At 48.3% G+C, this 21,984-nt stretch overlaps 2 protein-coding genes across 2 annotated transcripts in view; one reads left to right on the top strand and one right to left on the bottom strand.

The window, feature by feature from the left end:
- Positions 1 to 3,365: 3,365 nt before the first annotated feature.
- On the bottom strand, positions 3,366 to 16,942 carry LOC143836412 (uncharacterized). The gene is made up of 4 exons (XM_077335682.1): positions 16,491 to 16,942; positions 13,842 to 14,020; positions 5,230 to 5,395; positions 3,366 to 4,659 (listed from the first exon to the last, which is right to left on the bottom strand). The coding sequence occupies exons 1-4, from the start codon at positions 16,870 to 16,872 to the stop codon at positions 4,598 to 4,600; spliced, it is 789 nt and encodes a 262-aa protein (XP_077191797.1). The 5' UTR covers positions 16,873 to 16,942; the 3' UTR covers positions 3,366 to 4,597.
- The window catches only part of BMP7 (bone morphogenetic protein 7), a 97,171-nt gene continuing 91,941 nt past the window's right edge, over positions 16,755 to 21,984 (top strand). Inside the window, exon 1 of the mRNA XM_077335681.1 lies at positions 16,755 to 17,499. Within this exon, the coding sequence (XP_077191796.1) occupies positions 17,034 to 17,499 (466 nt within the window). The 5' untranslated portion in view covers positions 16,755 to 17,033. The remainder of the gene's footprint in view (positions 17,500 to 21,984) is intronic.

Raw genomic sequence — 21,984 nt, 5'->3', positions numbered from 1 at the left:
CGTAGGCTTGCTAAATGCCTGGGTGAAAAACATGAGACTTGTAGCTTACTGGGTTGTTAGTTATTGCGGGGTGTTGTTTGTCTCCTCACCGTGATATGCTTTAGCTGCCCACCTCCACGCATCAAGGCCCCCTTTTCGGGAAAGCACATATTTCTCCTGGCAGCATGGGGAGGGTGAGATTCAGGGAGAAGAGAGGCATGCCATAGGGTTTGTTGTGTTTGTAGATCTGCTGAGATCTGAGCTTGACATTCCAGGCAGGATCAAAGTGGGCAATGTAACTGACCAATGTGCGGTGGGGTTCTTATAAGTTGGGTTTTTTCAAAGGAGAGATTCGGTTCAGTTTTGCCTCTTATACCACCATGCTGAGATCACAATAAAGAACTGATTGAACTCCCGGTGTCCTGGCTTCCTCCGATCCCACAGATTTAACAGCGTCCACCCTCCGAAGCAGCCGTTTTCCCCAGAGGTACTGATCTCTGTAATCTGGTGATAAGCTGGAATTCCAGGAGATCCCCAGATCCCACCTGGAGGTTGGCATCCCTACTTATGGTTGCTGCACAGATGTTAAAGAAACAGAGAGAATCCTGGGGTTCTGAGATTGTAAAAAGGACCACATAGACACACGTTGTTCTCTGTTTAAGAGACGAGAACAAAAATGAGCCCTGGTTTATGATTCTGTGGGTTTGGTAGCCTGTGCCCTGTTTTTCTGCTTAAGAACATTCCAGGCAGCTGATAATCCTTGTTTTTAAAAACCCAACACAATACAAGCAATAAAACACGGAGCCATGAAATCCAATACAAACGCTCGGTGGAAGGAACTTGGTTCAATGAACAAAACATATTGTAAAATAGACAACAGCCAGCAACGGTCATAAAGGCCAACCAGAGAGGAAAGAAGGCCTTGTAACAGCCATAAAAACCAAGGCACATGTTGAAGCCCACTAAATTAAAACATAACTGCGTCCTCGCCTCATCTTCTCTTAAAGGCTCAAGGGAGGCAGGGATCTGGCGAAGCCCAGTACTGCAACTGCTATGCTGTCTGGACTGCCATGTGCTTGCGGGATGCAAGGCCTGATATCCCCACCCGTCTGCATTAGAAGTTTTCAATGACTGGAAACAGCCCAGGACTTCTCTGCCTCAGATGTTATTAATACCTAGGGGACTGCACCACCTTTTTGAGGGACGGGTGGTTAGAATCCTCCTCACCCCAACTATCAAAGCCATTTGAGCAGACATATTTTCTGTCCATTTTTCTTGTTTTTTTCAACTGCACTCAACATTTTGTGCCTCCTGGCCCACCTACAGTTCACCTTAGACCGGTGCAGAAACAAGCGTTCCTTTGGGTTCGTTTGTATACGTGAAGTGCCATCGATTCCCAGCTGGCTTGAGGGACGCCGTAGATTTCTCAAGGCCGAGGTGGTTTGCCGTGGCCTGCCTCTGGGGAATGACCTGGAAATCCTTTGTGAGCTCCCGTCCAAGTATCCCGCTTCGTTTTTTCAGATCTGGCTAGCCTAGGCCATTTGTGTCAAGGCTTGATTATTTTAGGAATATTTTTCTATGTATCTGGGGAATCCCTTGAACTAGTTAGAAGCTGCATTGTCTAAGGAAGGGCTCCTTTTAGGTGTGTTAACGACTGGCACAAAGGCCAGCCCACATAACAGCACTGGAGGGAGAGAAAGGATAGATTGAAGCTGGCCTGTTCTTGAACATCTCTCTGTTTAATCACCAACATGGCTTTCCAGGCTTGGGAAAGAGCTTCTTCCTTTCTGGCAAGCCGGGTTTGAATCTGCGCTCCCCCCACATGCAGCCAGCTGGGTGACCTTGGGCTCGCCACGGCACTGATAAAGCTGTTCTGACTGAGCAGGAATATCAGGGCTCTCTCAGCCTCACCCACCCCACAGGGTGTCTGTTGTGGGGAGAGGAAAGGGAAGGCGACTGTAAGCCACTTTGAGACTCCTTCAGGTAGAGAAAAGTAGCATATAAGAACCAACTCTTATTCTTCTCTCTTAGCCTCACCTCCCTCCCAGGGTGTCTGTTGTGGGGAGAGGAAGGGAAGGCTATGTTGAGACTCCCTCAAGTAGAGAAAAGTGGCATGTAAGAACCAACTCCTCTTCTTCTTCAGTAATATCAGGGCTCTCTCAGTCTCACCTCCCTCACAGGGTGTCTGTTGTGGGGAGAGGAAAGGGAAGGCAATCGGAAGCTGCTTTGAGACTCCTTTGGGTAGAGAAAAGTGGCATATAAGAACCAACTCTTCTTCTTCTTCAGTAATATCAGGGCTCTCTCAGCCTCACCCACCTCACAGGGTGTCTGTTGTGGGGAGAGGAAAAGGAAGGCGACTGTAAGCCGCTTTGAGACTCCTCCGGGTAGAGAAAAGCGGCATATAAGAACCAACTCTTCTTTTTCTATTCCTTCTTTCCCTCACACACAATTCACTTTCTCAATTTCTCTCTCACACACAACCATACACACAAAACTGCCTAGGTCCTTTCCTGAGGGTGACCTGCTTTGATATCTCCAGGCAGATGAATTCCGAGTTCCCGGAGATTTCTGTCCCTTCTTTCCTCCCCTGTCTCCCCCTTGCCATCAGACCACACAGCTGGGCACAGAAAGCAAGCGGCTCGCTGCGAGTTTTGGCTTCACGTTCTGCTCTGCTTGGCCTTTTGAAAGGGGTCTCAATACAGGGCCTTGTTGATACCTCTGCTGGTGCCTCTGTTGATACAGGGGATCATTAGGAACAGTTTAGCCTGAACAAAAGGCATTTTGTTCCCATTGTCCTTACAATTGGATGTCTTAACTGGGGGTGAAAAAATCATTTTAATTGCCTTGAAAATAAACAGAAGTTTCAACCGGCTGCAGAAAAGGGGGATAATTTATAGTAGAGACCCTATTATTATTAATAATAATAATAATAATAATAATAATAATGAATGTCTATGACAATCATAGAATCATAGAGTTGGAAGGGGCCATACAGGCCATCTAGTCCAACCCCCTGCTCAATGCAGGATCAGCCCAGAGCATCCTAAAGCATCCAAGAAAAGTGTGCATCCAACCTTTGCTTGAAGACTGCCCGTGACATTTCCTGTTATCATTTCCTTGCCAGTGACAACTGACATTCCCACTTGGCCTTCAGATGGTGGTAACAATCACAATTGGTACACCACATAAAAATCTCCTAATTGAAAGTAACATTAGGGGAGAGCATGGTACGGCACGCTTTCTCTGGAGTGAGCTAGCTTTCTACTTGAGAGACCTTTCTTTTCTGAACAAAATAATAAAGAGAAACATTCAACAATGTTGCGCCCCAATATATTTATTTAATTAATTTTAATTTATATACCGCCCTCCCCGGAGGCTCAGGGCGGTTTACATGGAACATATGAACGATACATAAAACAATCTATAACACACGAATAGCCATACAATAATATTAATAACAGGTAGTTGTAACAATAAACAGTGTAAACAATGCTGCAGTAAATGGTACAAACAGGTCCAGAGCATTCTGGTGGAGTCCTGAGATGGAGGGGGAGCATCTACCATTTGAAAGCGTAGAATAGACCTCAATGAATGAATGAAAGTGTTCTAAAGTTTTATATTTAGAGGGGGAAAGGTGGCGAGGAAATTAGCTCCTTCACCAATTTTTAAGATAAATGAAATAAGCCTGTGCCTTCTACCGATAGCTTTAGCTTGTTTCTTTACTAGTTAATAATAATATATCGTTAAAATATTTATAATCTGCCTTTCTTGTAGTTTGAGGCATCTTGATAAAAGTCTTGGACTATCCCTAACCCCACCCCCAACCCCTTGCCACAGTAAATGTGATAACAGGATGGTTTCTTTTTAAGCTTCTCGCATATTAGTCGGCTAGTGGAGGGAATTACAATAGAATGAGGTAAAAACATTATGGGGAGGGGGGAACTGGCCTGCAGGGAAAAGGTTGCATTTCAAAAGTACTTCTTGGGGCAGAAAAATCTCCCTGAAGGTAGAAAAATAGCACTCCAAGAACTGGGCTGGATAAACTTTACTGATTTGCTCATTCCAGGAAGGAGAGAACGCACTGCAAAGTTTGATTTCTCACTGGCAGCCCAAAGTAGCTTTCTGATGGGTCTTTCAATTCATTTTGCCCTAGATGTTTAAGCAGAACCTTGTGATCGAATCAGACAGCTTGTGTAAACTCTTGGGTAGATTTAAAAACCTGTGCCTTCCCCTTCTTGCACTTTTTGCGGTAAAATAATAATTCTACCTATGGCAGAATTCTGCACCACTTCAGATTGCAGGCAGAATGGGCATATTTTTTTGAAAAAAACGCTTCTCCCCATCAAAATCTTTGTGCACCTTGCATTTAGTAAATTAGCATATCAGGGAGAAGACTATGTTATTCCTTTCTTCCTGATGTGCTAGATTTCTATATCCTTCCAGCTAAGGGAATTTTCAAAAGTACACCCAGAAGTATTCCTGCTTGGAAGGAACCGTCTCTTTGTGCAAACTACTTTCGCCTCATCCTTACCCACACATCTTTGAACAAGATAACATCGCTTCAGGTGGCAGGGATATTCATCAGGGTGCATAGGATGGCTCCTCAACCTCCTTCGTGCTATTCAAGGAGCACGTTTAAGCTTTCCATTTCAGCGAAGTTCATCTTAGGACACGCCTTATCTGCAAAACCAAATAATGCCAGGGATATGTAGTTTCACTGGTTGCCAGTTACTGCTTCCACCTTTCTCCTGGCCTCAGAAGCAGCCTGACAGACATTCAGCAGTTGACACTCCTCCGGCTGCTACTCTCCCCCAATTGTTAACTTCATGCCAAGAAAAATTTCACAAGCATCTCAGGTTGCTGTGTTAAGGGCGCAGGAAGTGTGCCAATTGTGTTTGCTTTCAAATGACAGTCCTATCCCTCTCCCTCTTAAGTGGTGTGATGGGTTGGTTGGTATTAGCCCAGGGTAATTCTTCCCACAGAGCCTCTTGTGGTAAGGCAGCAGACATGCAGTCTGAAAGCACTGCCCATGAGGCTGGGAGTTCAATCCCAGCAGCCGGCTCAAGGTTGACTCAGCCTTCCATCCTTCCGAGGTCGGTAAAATGAGTACCCAGCTTGCTGGGGGGTAAACGGTAATGACTGGGGAAGGCACTGGCAAACCACCCCGTATTGAGTCTGCCATGAAAACGCTAGAGGGCGTGACCCCAAGGGTCAGACATGACCCGGTCCTTGCACAGGGGATACCTTTACCTTTAATTCTTCCCTCTGTGCTGTGGAAAACTCCACCTGTTGATTTCAGCCAATGGAGCAGTTTTAAAAGGCACAAGAGCAGGTCCAGGCAGTTGTTTGGGATCCTTTGGCAGCTTTTCTTCCTGCACATTTTGCCCCCTTCAGTAGTGGTGGGCTTGCTGTTGCCCTATTCAAATAATTACACGGTACTAATGAGTCCTCTAGAAAAGGATGGTATATTCCTATGTTGGATGAGTCTTCAGAGACATAGATTTCCCTCAGGACAAAATCTGCCATTAGGGGAAAAGCATCAGATAAGTGTACTGCAGTGACCAGCCCAAGAAGGAAAAAGAAATCTGGAAAATTTCATTTCTTTTGGAGGAGAGTTTGAAATAGAGCTACTGAGGAATGCACAGGGGATAGAGAGTTCACTGAGAGTCTCAGCTTGCTTTTTTGTAATCTGGGACCCAGCACCAGCTACAAGCCCCTCTAGGAAGCCATAACAGCTCATTTTAACCCTTAAGGGGCTACAGCAAGTACTCTAAATACCCTGAGAAAAATCAGTGGCACCTTTAAGACCAACAAAGATTTATTCAAGGCGTGAGCTTTCGAGGGCAAGCACTCTTGCTCAGACTATGAACTACTATCATGACAGTGAGAATATAAAGCAAAAATCAATTCTGTTAAATTAGTAAATTCTAATTTACTAAAAAGATAATTCTTTGCCAAAACAGCCAATCAATCCCTCGAATTTTGGCAAAGAATTATCATATGGCTGTGTTTCTGCTTTTAGGGTCCAATTGCAGGTTCGGCGGTTCAGTCATGAGCACCAACGTCTCATGTAGTTTGGGCCTGTGGCAATTCCCCCGTGTCTGAAGCTGGGCCCATTGTTTTAGTGGCGGCTCACTCCCATATCTCCCCACAGGTGGTTGCCCAGTGACGCCCCCTGAGTCATCTGCAGGGGTTTCTCTTCAGTAGAGATTTTTATTGTGGGAAGGCAAGATTGAAAAGGTCTGCCCTTAGATACATGTGAGATTAAATTGCAAAATAGTGTTGCGGTTTGAATTCCAGAGGAGTTGCTCTGTTCACTCTGCAACAGCCAACGTAACAAAAAGAGAGTCTGGTGGAAGGAATTTGTGCTGACTCAGAGCTCGCTTGATGTTGTGCTTTAAGTAAGAGCATCTGCTGTTTTCGGTCACCGGTAGAAGAGCTGAACAATAGAAGATACTGTCCCTCCCCAAATCTTGTCTCCAAGGTTCTACTAGACTCAATCTAGCTTAAGGTGACCAGATTGTCCCACTTTTGGAGGGACATCTGGGGGTACCTGGCAAATTATGTTGAAATTAAAAATATATATATTACAATACTATTTTCGCGTTCTATGAAACTGTTTGTTGCTCCATATAGACCAAATTTTTAATCAAGAACTCCCTTGGTCAATGGTGTCCCGCTTTACCACTGTTAAAGTCTGGTCACCTTAAGTTATGCTGCTTAGTCTTTAGTAGTGTAGTCTACAATAAGTAAGGAAGCGAGAAGAGCCACTCTAAAATACTTGTGAGAAGATTCAGGAATTGGTTAGTGGTTAAAAAGCCGCAACCTCTAATCTGGAGAGCTGTGTTTGATTCCCCACTCCTCCTCATGCAGCCAGCTGGGTGACCTGGGGCTAGTCACAGTCCTGTTAAAGCTGCTCTGGCCGAGCAGTCTTGTCAGCAGCTCTCTCAGCCCCACCTCCCTCACAGGGTGCCCGTTGTGGGGAGAGGAAGGGAAGTTGATTGTAAGCAACTTTGAGACTCCTTTGGGTACTGAAAACCAACTCTCCTTCATGTAGAAAGAGAGGGGAGTCTATGAGTGATGGGAAGAGGTATGAAACGGGGGGAAAGGGGTGTGCGCAATGAAGACCCCTCCCTTTCCCCCAAAAAAGTCTTATCTCTCCTACACCAGGCCTTTTTCCTCCCAGAGAGGGCTCCAGAAGTGACTCTGCCTAAAAGAAAAACACTTGTAGCCAGAAATATAGGAAAAGATTCAACAGTGGGTGGCAACTTTTGCGTTCAAAACCAGCCTCTCAGGTCCCCTTTTCCAGGGTGCTTGCTACAGTTCAGTGCTTCAAGGCACATGGGCCTGCCCCCTACCACCCCACCTAGCGAAGGGATTTGTGCCTTTGGTATGCATAGCTGGTACATAATCTTGTTTGAAGACTTGTTGTAACAGTAGCTGCACTGTGTCCCGCCAAGGAGCAGGGCAGCAACGCTGACATTCCCAAGAAATAATCAGATTGGGTGTGAAATGCAGGGGAGGGAAATACTACACTACCTCTCTGTTAACTGTGGCACCTTACCCAGTTCCTGAATTGCTGGCTTGCAGGGTAGGGTTGGATGTTTTTTTTTTTTTTCTTCAGGAAAACCTCCACCCCTTTCCTTATAAAGACACAAGAAAAATGGCAGAACAGCATTGCAGCAAGAGCTCATTAAGAAATACATCTTCTACCAGCTCCTGGTATCCGAGGCTACAAGAACAATTGACAGATATTTTGACCCATCACTGGAGGGGGGGTGGGAAGGGAATCACTGCATGAACTTTAAGCAGATTCAGGTGGGTAGCCATGCTGGTTTGAAGCCACAGAACAAAGTTTTAGTCTGTTGGTTCATTTATAAATGTAATCAATCAATCAATCAATAAATGAATGAATCAAAATCTGGAAGAAGTTCCTGACAGAGTGGTTTCTCAGTGGATCCGGCTTCCTCGGGAGGTGGTGGGTTCTCCATCTTTGGACACTTTTAACCAGAGGCTGGAGAGCCATCTGACGGAGAGGCTGATTCTGTGAAGGATCAAAGGGGTGGCAGATCACAGTGGATGAGCGATTGGGATGTGAGTGTCCTGCATAGTGCAGGGGGTTGGACTAGATGACCCAGGAGGTCCCTTCCAACTCTATGATTCTATGAAAAATAAGACCAACAACGTGTACTTCTGAGTGTAAGTTTGTGTGTGCTTGTGGGATGAAGTGCGCATGCAAATGAAAGCGTATATCCAGAATTAAACTTTGTTGGTCTTAAAGGTGCCAACGAACTCCTAACATTGTCCTATTAACTCTAAACATGTTCGACTACTTGTTTCCTACCACTCTTCACTGATGGAGAACCCACGTGCTATGCCCTGACCTGGACAGCCTAGAGCAGGGGTAGTCAAACTGCGGCCCTCCAGATGTCCATGGACTACAATTCCCACAAGCCCCTGCCAGCATTCGCTACCCCTGGCCCAGTTTGACTACCCCTGGTCTAGAGTCTTTGTCAGAGCTCACAACCTTAAGTAGGCTAATATTTGGATGGGAGACCATCAAGGAAAGCCAGGGTCGCTGCTCATGTTAGTCCATGGACATCTGGAGAACCACAGTTTGGCCGCCCCTGCCCTACGCTGCCACCATAAGCCAGCAGAGGTTTGATGACCAGTGTGGTATGAAAGCTAAAATGGAGAACTACAGCCTGAGAGACCCAGTTTCCAATCCCTGTTTCATCACGGAAACTTTGCTGACTGAGCATGATCCTGTGACAGTCATTTTCTGTCCCCTTAGCCTACCTCAGAGAGTGGTTGTTTAGAGGATTAATGGGAGGAAAGCCACACAGGCCACCCTGACCTCCCCTGGACATAGAACAGGATAAAAATATACAATTAGAAACAAAATGAGACATTTCCCCCCACCCCCTTGCTAGTGTTCTGCTATGGCCTCCCTTCTGCCCCACACATCTGTTCTCAAAACAGATCCCTTGTGTGAGAATCCAAGAGCTTCCCTGAGGCAAACACAACCCTGGAAGAAGCTCCTTAAGACTTACCCCATTTGTGACCTCCTTTGAAATGCTGGCCCCATCCTATTTGCCTAATCCCCAAACCCATTTGCTGCCTGGGGAGTTAATTTTGCATGCAGCCGACCCTAATGAGCCATCGGCATGTGCTTGCTCAATTTGCATGTGAGATTGCAGCAACATGCGTGCATGCATGCGGGCCGGCTCGCCACAGGATATACATCTGATTAGCTTGACAATATGAACCTTTCCTTTCCTGAGACATTCGCCTTCCCTTGCTCACAGGCTACAAATGGAGGATAAAAAACTATGAAGGAAGGACACTGAAGAGACAACACAACTCAATGTTGTTGATTGTTTGTCCTGAGTAGAACACCACGGCAAAAAGGCACTGCTGCTCTGCCCTGGGTGCTTGTAATCTGTAGAAAGAATCTCTAACAACAGCTGCTAGCAGGTAAGATATTGCTTCATCCTGGAGGAGACCAGGAGAGGGCCAAAAGGCAGGTAGGAAAGAAGAAAAACTGGTTTCCTCTCTGCCTTGCTGGGGTGAGATCATGGATCCGGCAGATTCCCAGCAAACTGGCTTCCTTACACGTCCGCTTGAGAAGAGAGAAGCACTTCTTACATTTATGTTTCTCAGGTGGGCATTTCCCTATAAACTGAAAACACAGGAAAGGCACCGGGAAGAATCAACACACCAGCACTTCTTATTTAATTCAGTTGTTTACTCCCCCCGACCTAGAGGGCACAAAGTTGCCTGATCTCATAAGATCTCCAAAACTAAGCAGGGTTGGCCATTAGGACTTGGATGGGAGACCACCAAGGAAACCTGGGTTTGCTATGCCATGGCCAGCCACCACTGTTTATCTCTTGCCTTCAAAGTCCTTCAGGGTTGCCATTTCTTTACTTTTTGTGTAGTCCACCTACCCTGACCTAGGTAGCCCAGGCTAGGTTGATCTTGTCAAATCTTGAAAGCTAAGCAGGGCCAGTCCTGGTTTTTATCTGGATGGGAGACCATCAAAGAATGCGGAGGCAGGCAAGGGCAAGCCACCTCTGAGCATCTCTTCCCTTGAAAACCCCATGGGGTTGCCATGTATCAGCTGTGACTTGATGGCACACTTCCCGCCACCAGGGATGTTCCGCACTTTCACCTGGTCAGTTCTGCTGAATGCTGTGCCCACCTGTGTCAGCTACAAGTGTCTGACTTTCAGTTGTGCTGCTGCCAAAGCCATCTAGAGATGGTCAGCCTCTCTGCCTTTGGGGGTTCTTTAGGAGGTAGAATCCTAGAGTTGGAAGTGGCCATACAGACCATCTAGTCCAGGGGTAGTCAAACTGCGGCCCTCCAGATGTCCATGGACTACAATTCCCAGGAGCCCCTGATCTAGTCCAACCCCCTGCTCAGTGCAGGATCAGCCTAAAGCAGCCATGATAAGGACCTGTCCAGCTGCTGCTTGAAGACTGCCAGTGAGGGGGAGCTCACCACCCCCTTAAGCAGTCAATTCTGCTGCTGACTCTGTCAAATTTTCCCCCTCTAATATCTACAGCTCAAGGCTGCATTAGTAGTACAAGCCTCATGGAGTTGCCAGCTGACCTGGAGAAATCTACCCTGTCCTTTTAACAGAGGTTTAATGCGTGGAAATACCCTGACCCGGATAGCCCAGGCGAGCCCCATCCTTTGAGATGGAAGCTAAGAAGGGGCTGGCCCCAGCTAGTAGTTGGAAGGAATGCCAGGTTCATGACGTGGAGGGAGGCATCATCAAACCCCCTCTGAACATCTCCTGCCTTGAAAACCTCATGGTGTCAGCATAAACCAGCGCTATTTGAAAGCACTTTCTGCCACCATAGTCTGCCTTTCTCTCCCAGTCTCGAGACAGGTTACACAATCACACCATAGGAGCAATAATAAAGCACGCAGGCTTTGGGGAGACAAAACCTGGAAACTATTTCTGGATTCCAGTTCTCCCATACCCTTTCAAGATTACCAGAAACTCAGCTGCAAACAAATCAGCATCCCCCAAATTATAACAGATGTCTAATAAACTGTTTTGGGTTTTTTTTTTTAAACCCAAATTATGTTAGGTTATTTTTTTTGCAAGCTGCCTCTGTCAGATTTGCTTTCTTGGCCTTCATTTAATGAGGAATTTAGCTAAGCAAGTTGGGAATAAATTAGCAGCAACGGGTTGTCTTGTGATAGAAGTCTATCGGCCAGCTTTCCTTGCCAGGTTCTGCCCAGACATTTGGCCAACGCACCTGCAAATCAGGTTTCTGGGGATGGTCTGGAGCCAAGCAGGGGCAATGTTTTGGTGCAGGAGATTTAGGCCCACCTGTGCCTCCAATAACCCACTTTCATAACATAAAGTCTTGGCTTCTACAGCCAGTGACCTGATTCCAAGTCTTTGAATCATTGTCTGAAAGGCAACAAGAGGAAAAAACACAAAGAGCAGTATATAGGTTTTCAGAAGGAAGTCCTATCCAGAAATTCAGATGAAAAGCATCAAACAATTTGGACTACGACAGGAAAAGTTACTGCAGTCAATCTGAGCCAAAAGGCCAAGACACGACAGCAGGCTCCACACGGTGTGCATACGCACAGTTCCACAGGTAGTGTGTTAGACCCAGTGGTAAGTTCTGCAATTCCTCATCTCCTTATCCTTCTGTAGTCCAAAATGATCGGGGGGGGGGGGGGAGCTGCAGACTCCTAGGAGCAGCCAAAGGAGGAAGCTCTAGCAGTATGTAGCAGGAGAGCAGAACTGGGGAAAAGAACAGGAGACTAGTGGTACCGTAAGGACTAACGTTTGTGGCAATGGATATCAGCTTTCATGAGACACTGCTCGCTTCTTCAGATACAGCTAGAAAGTGAGCCCTTCTGTCCTTATACCATGGAGAGTGACCAAAGGGTGGAATTCATGCCAGAGGACAGAGGGATGGCCACAGGAATAAAGAGCTTTAAAAGGGGGTGAGAGGGGGTGGGGGTGGGGCAAGTCTGTCAATGGCGACTAGCCAAGGCACCTGAGGGGAGCCTCCACATTCAGAGGCACTAATCCTCTGAATCTCAGAGTCAGGAGGCAACATCAGGGGAGGGCCTCGACCTCTGGGCCCTGTTGTTGACCCTCCCTGTTGTTGACCCTCCGGAGGACTTAGCTGGCCACAGTGTGAGACAGGATTCTAGAAAAGATGGACCACTAGTCTGATCCTGCAGGGTTCTTCTGATGTTATGATCAGGGGAAGGCCTCGGCTTTTGTGCGCTGTTTTGTTCATTTTATATTTGTTAAACTTGTATGGCGCTGCTCCTGGCCAGCCAATTTGCAGTGGCTAACAATAAAAATGCAATCAATAAAAGCCCAAGAATTTGACAACCCCAACAAAACCCACCTGTAACCCACCAACCTGACACCTAGTCCCTCCCCCAAACTGCCAGTCTCCAGGGGTGCTGGGTGCAATGGGGGCATTGGAGGAGGGGCAAGATCTTCTGCCGATCTGACCTCAACCGAATGCCTGGTGGAAGAGCTCCATCTTGCAGGCCCTGCAGACCTGAATTACTTGGCTCTCCAGTGAAACTTTGTAGGACAGGATGCTGGGCTAGATGGACCACTGCTCTGATCCAGCAGGGCTCTTATGTTTAACCCTTGCAGCAAGGGATGATTTTTAATGTGATCCTAGAGGCTTGCTCCAATCCCATCATTTAAAAAGCCCCTCTAATTAATGCATTTGGGAGGCAAAGCTCAGCTGCTTTGTGTTGGACTGCTCTGTTTCGTTTATCCAGCTCAGCTAGGGCCAGGCAGAGTGCTACAGCACAGGAGAAGGGCCACGTCTGTCACAGAATCATAGAGTTAGAAGGGACCTCCAGGGTCATCTAGTCCAATCCCCTGCACAATGCAGGAACTCACAACTACCTGGCAGCCCACAATGACCCCAATTTCATGCTCACCAAAAATCTGCAGAATCCAGCCTAGCCTGGAGGAAATTCACCTACCATTCCGCAGCTGCAATTAGCATTTCCCTGGGTATGCAAGGAAGGGCCACAAGAGACAAACACTGGCACATCCCTTCCTGCCCACCCACTCACAATCTGCCTAAGTCCATAAAATCAGCATTTCTGTCAGATGACTATCTAGCCTCTGCTTAAAAACTTCCAAAGAAGGAGCACTCACCACCTCCCGAGGAAGCCTGTTCCACTGAGCAACAGTAATGGAAAGGGCAAGTAAATCCTCAGAGTTTTCTATATTAGAATTCAAGGTGAGATGTAACAAACGGTGTGGGTGGGAAGGGTGTAAGCAAGAACTAGTAAGATCACGCGCTGACATAAGCGAACAATGATGTTATCAAGGCAAATTTTCTCTGTCTGTCATTTAGTTGGGGATCATAAGTCATGACAACGGTAAAATCCTGACAACTAAGCTGTTGTGTGGATGCACATCTCTATCCAGCGTTAAACGCTGTGGATCTTAAAGGTGCCACTGGGCTTTATTTATTTATTTATATTCGGATTTATATACCGCTGTTCCTAATTGGGCTCACGGCGGTTTACAGAAATTAAAAGAATAAAAACACAATAAGCACAATAAAACCACATAATGTCCCTTAATTAAATTACTACTACTGCTAATAGCCTACGGGGAGTGGTGGGAAATAAATCTAACAACAACAACAACAACAATAATAAGGCGGCAGGTGAAAAATCTGCTAATTATCTCATCCCCCTCCTCCAGCCAGGGGGGGTCAACCTTCTTGTTAAACTTTGTTCTACAGCTTCTGGCCAGCATGGCTGCCTACCTGAATCTATAGTAGCTGATATTATGCATCATATGCTTGTGGGCTGATGAAGCCAGAGGCTCTTACCTTTTGCAGGTTCTTATCTTTAAGGCATGGGGTCACAGTACCTGAAGGGCTGTCTCCTTCCATAGCATGCAGCCTGCCAATTAGGATCTGCCTCTCAAGCTCAGCTTCCTGTGTCCTCAACTTCAGAGGTGAGATGGAAGGTGATAGAGACAAGGCTTCTTCTGTGGTGGTTGCCCTGCCTTTGGAACAAACAAACAAATAAAATGTCCTCCCCCTGAGGCTTGCCTGGTGCCTATTTTTTAGTGTATTTTCGATGCCAGGACACAACTTATCTTCTTTCCCAGTTTTTTTTAATGAAGGGTTTATCATTCCAGGTTTTTCCACCGAGGTGCAATAGTTCAGAGTACTGGCATCTAATCTGGGGAGCTGGGTTTGCTTCTTCGCACTTCCACATAAAGCCAGGTGGGTGACCTTGGGCCAGTCACAGTCCTGTCAGAGCCGTTCTCTCAGAGCTCTGTCAGTCCCACCTATCTCACAGGATGCCTGTTGTGGGGAAAGGTTTTTGTAAGCCACTCTTTCAGGAAGTAAAAAGTAGGGTACACAAAACCAGCCCTTCTTCTCTGTGTGAGCATTTTATTATATACATTTTTTTAAATTTGAATGTATAAACTGCCTAGAGTAGAATTTATAAACAGAGTATAAATACTTCAACAAAATAAAATAAATACATCTATATGGGTAGTAGACAAAGTGCCAGCCGGTTGGATAACTCAGACTAACCCCAGTTTATAAGTGTTGAGTAGCTAAAGCAGGGTTGGCCACAGACCATGGCAACCCTTCTCTGAATGTCTCTTACTCTGAAAACCCTGTGAGGGGCTGCTGAAAGTTTAGCTGCAACTTGATGGGTCTTAATTATTATTATTAGAATAGATGGACAGGTTTGTCTCAGAAACTCCCAGGTTGAAATCCCCACTCATTAAACAGCCTTGGACACAGTGAGTGTTACAAATCTCATATCATTCCTCAAAGGAGCTCAGGGAAGCATACCTAGATTTCCCTTCCTACATTTTATGTTCACAACAACCTTGATAGGTAGGTTAGGTTGAAGGACAGGCTTAAGGTCACTTACTGAGTTTCACACCTGCCTGGAGATTTTGTCTCAGTTCTCTGCACTCAAAGCTCCAAACTGTGCATGCTACATCAGAGAGGTCAGTTGGGAGAATTAAAAAACAAAACCATCCACACAAGAATAACTCCATGCATATCACTCAGAGCTCTTTGCAACTGTGGGATACTAAGGTGACAAAATAATATGCTACTTAAAGAATCACAGAGTTGGAAAGGGTCCTACAGGGTCATCTAGTCCAACCCCCTGCAGAACGCAGGAAATGGCCACAAGATCCAAACACAGGCACAATCCCTTCCTGCCCACCCACTCACAATCTGCCTAACGTCACAGAATCATAGAGTTGGGAGGGGCCACGCAGGCCATCTAGTCCAACCCCCTGCTCAACGCAGGATCAGCCCTAAGCATCCTAAAGCATCCAAGAAAAGTGTGTATCCAACCTTTGCTTGAAGACTGCCAGTGAGGGGGAGCTCACCACCTCCTTAGGCAGCCTATTCCACTGCTGAACTACTCTGACTGTGAAAATTTTTTTCCTGATATCTAGCTTATATCGTTGTACTTGAAGTTTAAACCCATTACTGCGTGTCCTCTCCTCTGCAGCCAACGGAAACAGCATCCTGCCCTCCTCCAAGTGACAACCTTTCAAATACTTAGAGGGTATACTTAAATACTTAAAGAATCAGCTATCTCTCCCCTGCTTAACAATTTCCAAAGGAGAACCTGCCACCTCTGAAGGAAACCTGTTGAGGCACAGCTCTAACTGTTACTAATGAATAAATTAATGCAATATCATTTTGTAGTTATAATTTAAGAGCCTACACAGCACTTATAGCTAATTTGGGTGATGGAAATACTGATTTATCTTGCTTCAATACAAAAAAAAGCATATCATCTCAGTCTTCATATTAACTGACTGTACCTACTTGACCAGGCACCAAACCTCTCTCTCTCTCTTTGGCCTCCTGTCCAGTACTGAACTGACCTCCCTCTTGCCTTGCTACCTAACTCCGCACCAGTTCAAGTGAGCCATCAGGACTGTACCACTTCAGCCCAGCAGGCGGAACAGCAAATGCTAAATCGTTAAAAAAAAATTCTTTTTAAATCTTGCAGATTAAAAGGGGGAATTGCTCCCCTCTCCCGGGATGTACTTTTTTATCGCCCTGTATTCTACAGCGTTATTAGGAGGCATATAACTAACTACCTGCAGTTTTGTGGTTTAACCCGGTTCCCCGCCCCGGCCAGCTGTTTATGGATCAAAGCCAGGAATTTATTTACCTCCCTCCGCACCTGCGTTGCTACGACCACTTTTGCACAAAGCTTGAACAGGAGAGGGGGGGGGTCACCTCGCCGGCTACACCTGTGGCGACAATGAATCTTTAAAAGAGCTTTTTAAAAGAGCCGGCCTTCTCTCTCTCAAGGAAAAAATTACATCGCGTCTCTGCAAATTCGAATTAACCCTTGAGATTTATCAAGCGCTTTTTGCGGAGCTGCTCTTCTCGGGGCACGTGCGGCGGGACTCCAGGCGGCCGGGGCGCAGCTCCCCTTCCCGCGGACTCAGCCCCAATCCGGCCGGGGCTTCTTACCCCCCGAGGAAGCCCGAGAGGCAGGGCCAGGCGAGAGATCCACCGCCCGCGGCGGCTTCCGAGTGGGCGGCGCGCCCCCCGCCCAGCAGCCCCGCAAGCCGGCGGGCAGAGGCAGCCCGGCTCGTCGTCGGCGTTTTGGAGAAGGGCGGGCGAGGCCGGGCTCCGCCCCCCCTGGCTCGTTCAGCCTCCCTCGGCTGGTCGCGGCTGCCGCGAAGCCGCCGTTCAAAAAGGCCGGACGCGGGGCGAGGCGCGCACAGGCTGGCGAGAGCGCAGAGGCGAGGCAGGGGCCCGGGCGGCGGCCGCTTCTCCTCCTCTTCTGCATGGCTTCCTCCAGCTGAGCCTGCCGCTGCCCTCGTCGCTCTCCCCGCGGCCGGACGATCATGTGCGCGCCGCGCTCTCGGGCCCCGCAGCGCACCTCTCCGGCCGCCGAGTGACCCCCCGTCGGCCGCCGCCGCCGCCGCCCGCTGCCGGCTGTCCTTTCATGCGCAGCGCCTTCGCGCGCCTCTCGCCGCCGGCTCCCGGGAGCTGCGCCCCGTGACGGAGATGCAGGCGGCGGCGGCCGTGGCGGCGGCGTCGGCGTCGGCGGCGGGCCGGGTGCGGCGTCTGGCGGCCGCCGTGGGGGTGCTGCTCCTGTGGGCGCTGGAGCTGCGCGGCGCCGCGGCGGACTTCACGCTGGAGAACGAGGTGCGCTCGAGCTTCATCCACAAGCGCCTCCGCGGCCAGGAGCACCGGGAGATGCAGCGCGAGATCCTCTCCATCCTGGGCTTGCCCCACCGCCCGCGGCCGCACCTCAACGGCAAGCACAACTCGGCGCCCATGTTCATGCTGGACCTCTACAACGCCATGTCCGGCGAGCAGGAGGCGGGCGGCGGCGGCGGGGCGGCGGCGGGCGAGGGCTACTCGTACCCTTACAAGCCCCTCTTCAGCACGCAGGGCCCGCCCCTGGCCAGCCTGCAGGACAGCAACTTCCTCACCGAGGCCGACATGGTCATGAGCTTCGTCAACCTGGGTGAGTCCGCCCGGCGGCCGCGGCCCTGGGCAGGTGCGCCCCGCACCGCCCTTTGCGAAGCTCACCTGGGGGGTGGTGGGGAGCGGAGCTGGCGGGGCGCCCACAGGTAGCACCCCCCTCTCTGTGGCACCCACAGGTGGCACCCTCCTCCCTGTGGCACACACCCCTCTCTGTGGCACCCACAGGTGGCACCCTCCTCCCTGTGGCACACACCCCTCTCTGTGGCACCCACAGGTGGCACCCTCCTCCCTGTGGCACCCCCTCTCTGCGCCACCCACAGGTGGCGACGATGCCCCTTCGGAGCGCTTGCGGAATGGGGGGAGAGAGCAGCGGGAATAAAGGCAAGGGGTGCTGGGTGTGTGTGTGCGTGTGTGTGCGCACCGGTGGTTGTGCGTCTGGAGACAGCCCTCTCCAAACCTTTGGGACTGGTGGTGCCTCCTCCTGCTCTTCCTCCTTCTCCTCCCCGCACCTGCCATCTGCACGGCAGAGCACGCCTTGCCTTCGAGCACTTGCTGGTGTGCAGGCACCGGCGGATCGGGGCCTCCGCCGGTCTCCTTTGTATTTCTCTCCTGCTCGCGTCCTTGCAGAGCTCAAGGGATCCTGGGAGGCTTCCTAACCAGCCAGCCACCCGCCCACCCAGCGCTGAAATTGAAGCTGTAACTTTTTCTAAAATTGCACCCCAGGAAAAAAACGTCTGTGGTTGCTTCGAAATCACTTTGGAGTGATGGAGCCGTCGGGGAAACTGTTGGCGCTGCAGATGAATGAGAGGGAATGCACCTATGTGCGCTGGCTGGTCCGATGTGGGGAGTGTTGCAATGATCTTTCTCTCCCCTCCTCCCGGTATAGCCTCGCCATAGTTTGAGAACCTAGTGGTTGTAATGGGGAACCAGTCTGGAGTTCAGTGCCCTTTGAGTATGCAGTTCTCCTTAGCAGCAGGTGTTCCCAGGACAGGCTCCTGGAATGTGTTTCAGGGGCCATGAACAGTGAACGCATGTACAATCCATGCACAGTGTACACCGGATCTCCCTTTTTATGTGCGCAAAGTAATTCTCATGTGACTTTCAGTCTATGTACAGTGACCACATTTATCAGTGTACTGGTCAGCGCTTTCAATCATGGAGTGTGCAAATGCACATTGTTGCTGTCTTACAAACAGGCGCATATACACATACAGGCAGGATGTATGTGCGTTCGCTGTAACTCCTGTACTAGGCTTTTGTTGTCCCTGTTCTTAAGTTATTTTAGAACTTTGGCCTCAATACGTAGTTGCTTTAAGTTCGCATTCCTTTACATGCTTAAGTCTTTGTGTTCAGTTAGGATTTGCTTCTGAGTAGGCTTGTGCAGGGCCAGGTCGCATGACAGATTGCGGCCCATTCAAAACCTTCTAATACCAGTTTAATTGCTTGGCAGTAGCTGAGATCTGTGGTACTCTATTCTTGCTGTGATAGATGACTGTGGATTAAGAAAAATAGGGGAAATGTCCATTCTTTCTGCCCTTATTATAGGTACCGTTGGCGGTAGAGAGAAATTAATCTCCCATGGGCTCTTTAAATTGCCCCATAAAGCACTGGGACTGGGAATTCATTCCCCATTATAATGTCCAGGTAGGGAATGCTGACAAAACCTCTTTAAAGTTTAGGGGAAACCGGAGAGGGGGTGTGGCTTCCCTAGATTAAATGAAACTCCAGTATTAAGACTCCAGTGACTAATGGAAGATGGTGAAAATTCTCCCACTGTGTTGAAAGAGCAGGGAAACTTCATGTACTGCCGCTTCAGTTCAGATGCCCCAGGAGAGAACTGGTCCAGCTGAAGAAGTTTTGGGGAATGAACCCTAAAGAGAGAGGAGGTCCTCTTCTGTGTTTGCAGTTGCCGTGGGCAACTTTGAGGAGCTATTTATGCCAAAATTAAACCAGGCCTACTTTTAAGGCAGTCTTTAAGCTGCAGTTGGACAGATACTTATCCTAGATGCTTGAGGCTGATCCTGCATTGAGCAGGGGGTTGGACTAGATGGCCTCTATGGGACATTCCATCTCTGTTATCCTAGTTGGCGTACCAGTGGTCTCGGGAACTTGTTCAGATGTCATTTGTTTGCAGAGAGGTGTGTGAAGTAGGATTGCGTCCTGTCCTGGTCCATCTCCCTGTGGCTGCCGTCTGGCTATGAGTACTCGATGTGCATTTTTAGAACTGGGTTCAGCATTTGTTTACTTTTGATTTCTTTGCTCAGCTTTTCTCTCCAATCAGGAGCTAAAGTTGCTTACTCCACTTGTTGATCACCCCATCATGTTAGTCACCTGTGAGGTAGGTTAGACTGAGAAAGAGAATGACCCCAGTGTTGGCCAGCAAGATCCCATGGAAGAATGAGGATTTGAAGTGGACCTTCTAAGTCATAGTTCAACGCTAACCATTACACCACAACATACCTTTGGTGCCTTTTGTTATGAAAAGAGCCAGTGTGCTTACAGCATCCGATGAGGATCTTGGAGACCCCAGGTTTGAGTCCCCAATCTGCCGTGGAAACCTGCTGGGTGGGCTGGGACCAATCTCACACACTTATAATTTACGTAATCTACCTCACAGGATTGCTGTGAGGATTCAGTGGAGAAGAGGAGAGAAAATGTGGGATATAAACTGAAGTAAAATAAACAAGATGAAACTCAGGCACTGCCCAGAAGAAGACAATGGTGAACTACTTTGGATCTTCTCTTTCCTTGAAAACCCAAAGAAGAGACAGTCCAAAATAAAAAAGATAATGCTTTAAGACACAGCCCCCCCCCCAGTCAGTTGGCACTCAATACTGGGGAATTAAGAGCCTCTTGTGGTGCAGAGTGGTAAGGCAGCAGACATGCAGTCTGAAAGCTCTGCCCATGAGGCTGGGAGTTCAATCCCAGCAGCAGGTTGACTCAGCCTTCCATCCTTCCGAGGTCGGTAAAATGAGTACCCAGCTTGCTGCTGGGGGGTAAATGGTAATGACTGGGGAAGGGAAGGGCAAACCACCCCGTAGAGTCTGCCAAGAAAACGCTAGAGGGCGTCACCCCAAGGGTCAGACATGACCCGGTGCTTGCACAGGGGATACCTTTTCCTTACTGGGGAATTGCTGAGGAGATGATGTTTTAGAGGTAATTAATTCATAAGACTGCCGTAAGTTGGAAATGTTCCCACATAGTTCTCGCGGGAGTCTGTTGGAATATTGTTGTTGTTGTATTTATATCCCGCCTCCCCCCGAAGTCTCGAGGCGGCTTACATAACCCCATCCCCTAAAAACCATAAAATAACAATAAGTTCCAATAAATTTACAGTCGTTTTTGTTTTATTTTTATTTATTATTGGATTTCTATGACCACCCCTTTCGGCACAGCTGCCTCGAGACACTTCACAACAAAAATGATGCATAAACATACTAAAACCGCATAACATTAAAAGTCACCACAGTTGCCTGTTGCCAGCTGAACTGCCTCCTTTTAGTCCTGGATGGCATGTTGGAGGAGGGTCCTAGGTGGTGTCCCATCTTCTCATTGGCCTCAACCAATACTCTACCCTGTGACATTGCACAAATAAAGGGCCTCGGAAGCCCTTAGAATCCTGGTGGTTTTGTTCTAGCTGCTTGCCAAGGGTCCTGGTGGAAAAGGAGATATTATGGTTCTTTTTAGGCTTGTGAGTGGGATTTCTCCCCACTCCCTTGACTCTGCAGGGGTCCCATTCAGGCAGCTTGGAAGGCCTCTGCAATAAGTAGGTTGTGGAATATGATTGCAATGACCCAGGTGGGGGTTTCCAGCCAATCCTCATTTGTTCGGTCTAATTAGCGGAGTCTGGGCTTGCCAGGGTGCGTTCCCTTGGTAAGCACATGTGGATGGATTTATGCAAATGTAGGGGAAAGTTGTCACTTCTCTACTCGCGGTTGGCTGAGCCTTTTTAATGGGTCACCCGTCGTCCAATGGCAGTCCCTCCCCCCCCCTCCCATGACGGGTCTGAATAAACCAGCTGGATTTGAGTAGAACATTGTCCGAGGCAGGCATTCTATTTAAAATGTGTAATTATAGGTACCAGGTTTTTCCCCCTGCATCTGCTTTTAGCCTGCCTCACATGGCGCCTGTGAAACCACCGCATGTACAGATTGGATGTCTGTGGATACCCCACCAAATCTGAACACGAGTTCAGGACAGAGTCAAATTTTAACAATCCCACCCAGCCTGCCGCTTTGTCTAAACAAGGCAAGAAGGAGCTCAAACAGGCAAGTCACTTTGAAGGCTAAGTGGAGCAGACAACAGCCAGGGCTGGTATTCCCTGCTCAGGATGGCTTGTGTCTCCTTAAGCCATCATAATTAACTAAATAGCTGGTTGAGATGGTAATTTCTGAGCAGGCGGGGAAACACAGGCTGGGGAGGGGCATAAAATCTTAAAAAGAGGTCAAGTGTTGCTGAGTTGAGCTAGGACAGATTTCCATTGCTGGGACCTGCAAGAATAGTTTTTGGGACTCATTAAACCCAG

The sequence above is a fragment of the Paroedura picta genome, chromosome 4 (assembly GCF_049243985.1).
Source record: "Paroedura picta isolate Pp20150507F chromosome 4, Ppicta_v3.0, whole genome shotgun sequence".
Lineage (NCBI taxonomy): Eukaryota > Metazoa > Chordata > Lepidosauria > Squamata > Gekkonidae > Paroedura > Paroedura picta.
Note: the sequence above shows the minus strand (reverse complement) of the source record. Positions and strands in the feature narration are given on the sequence as shown.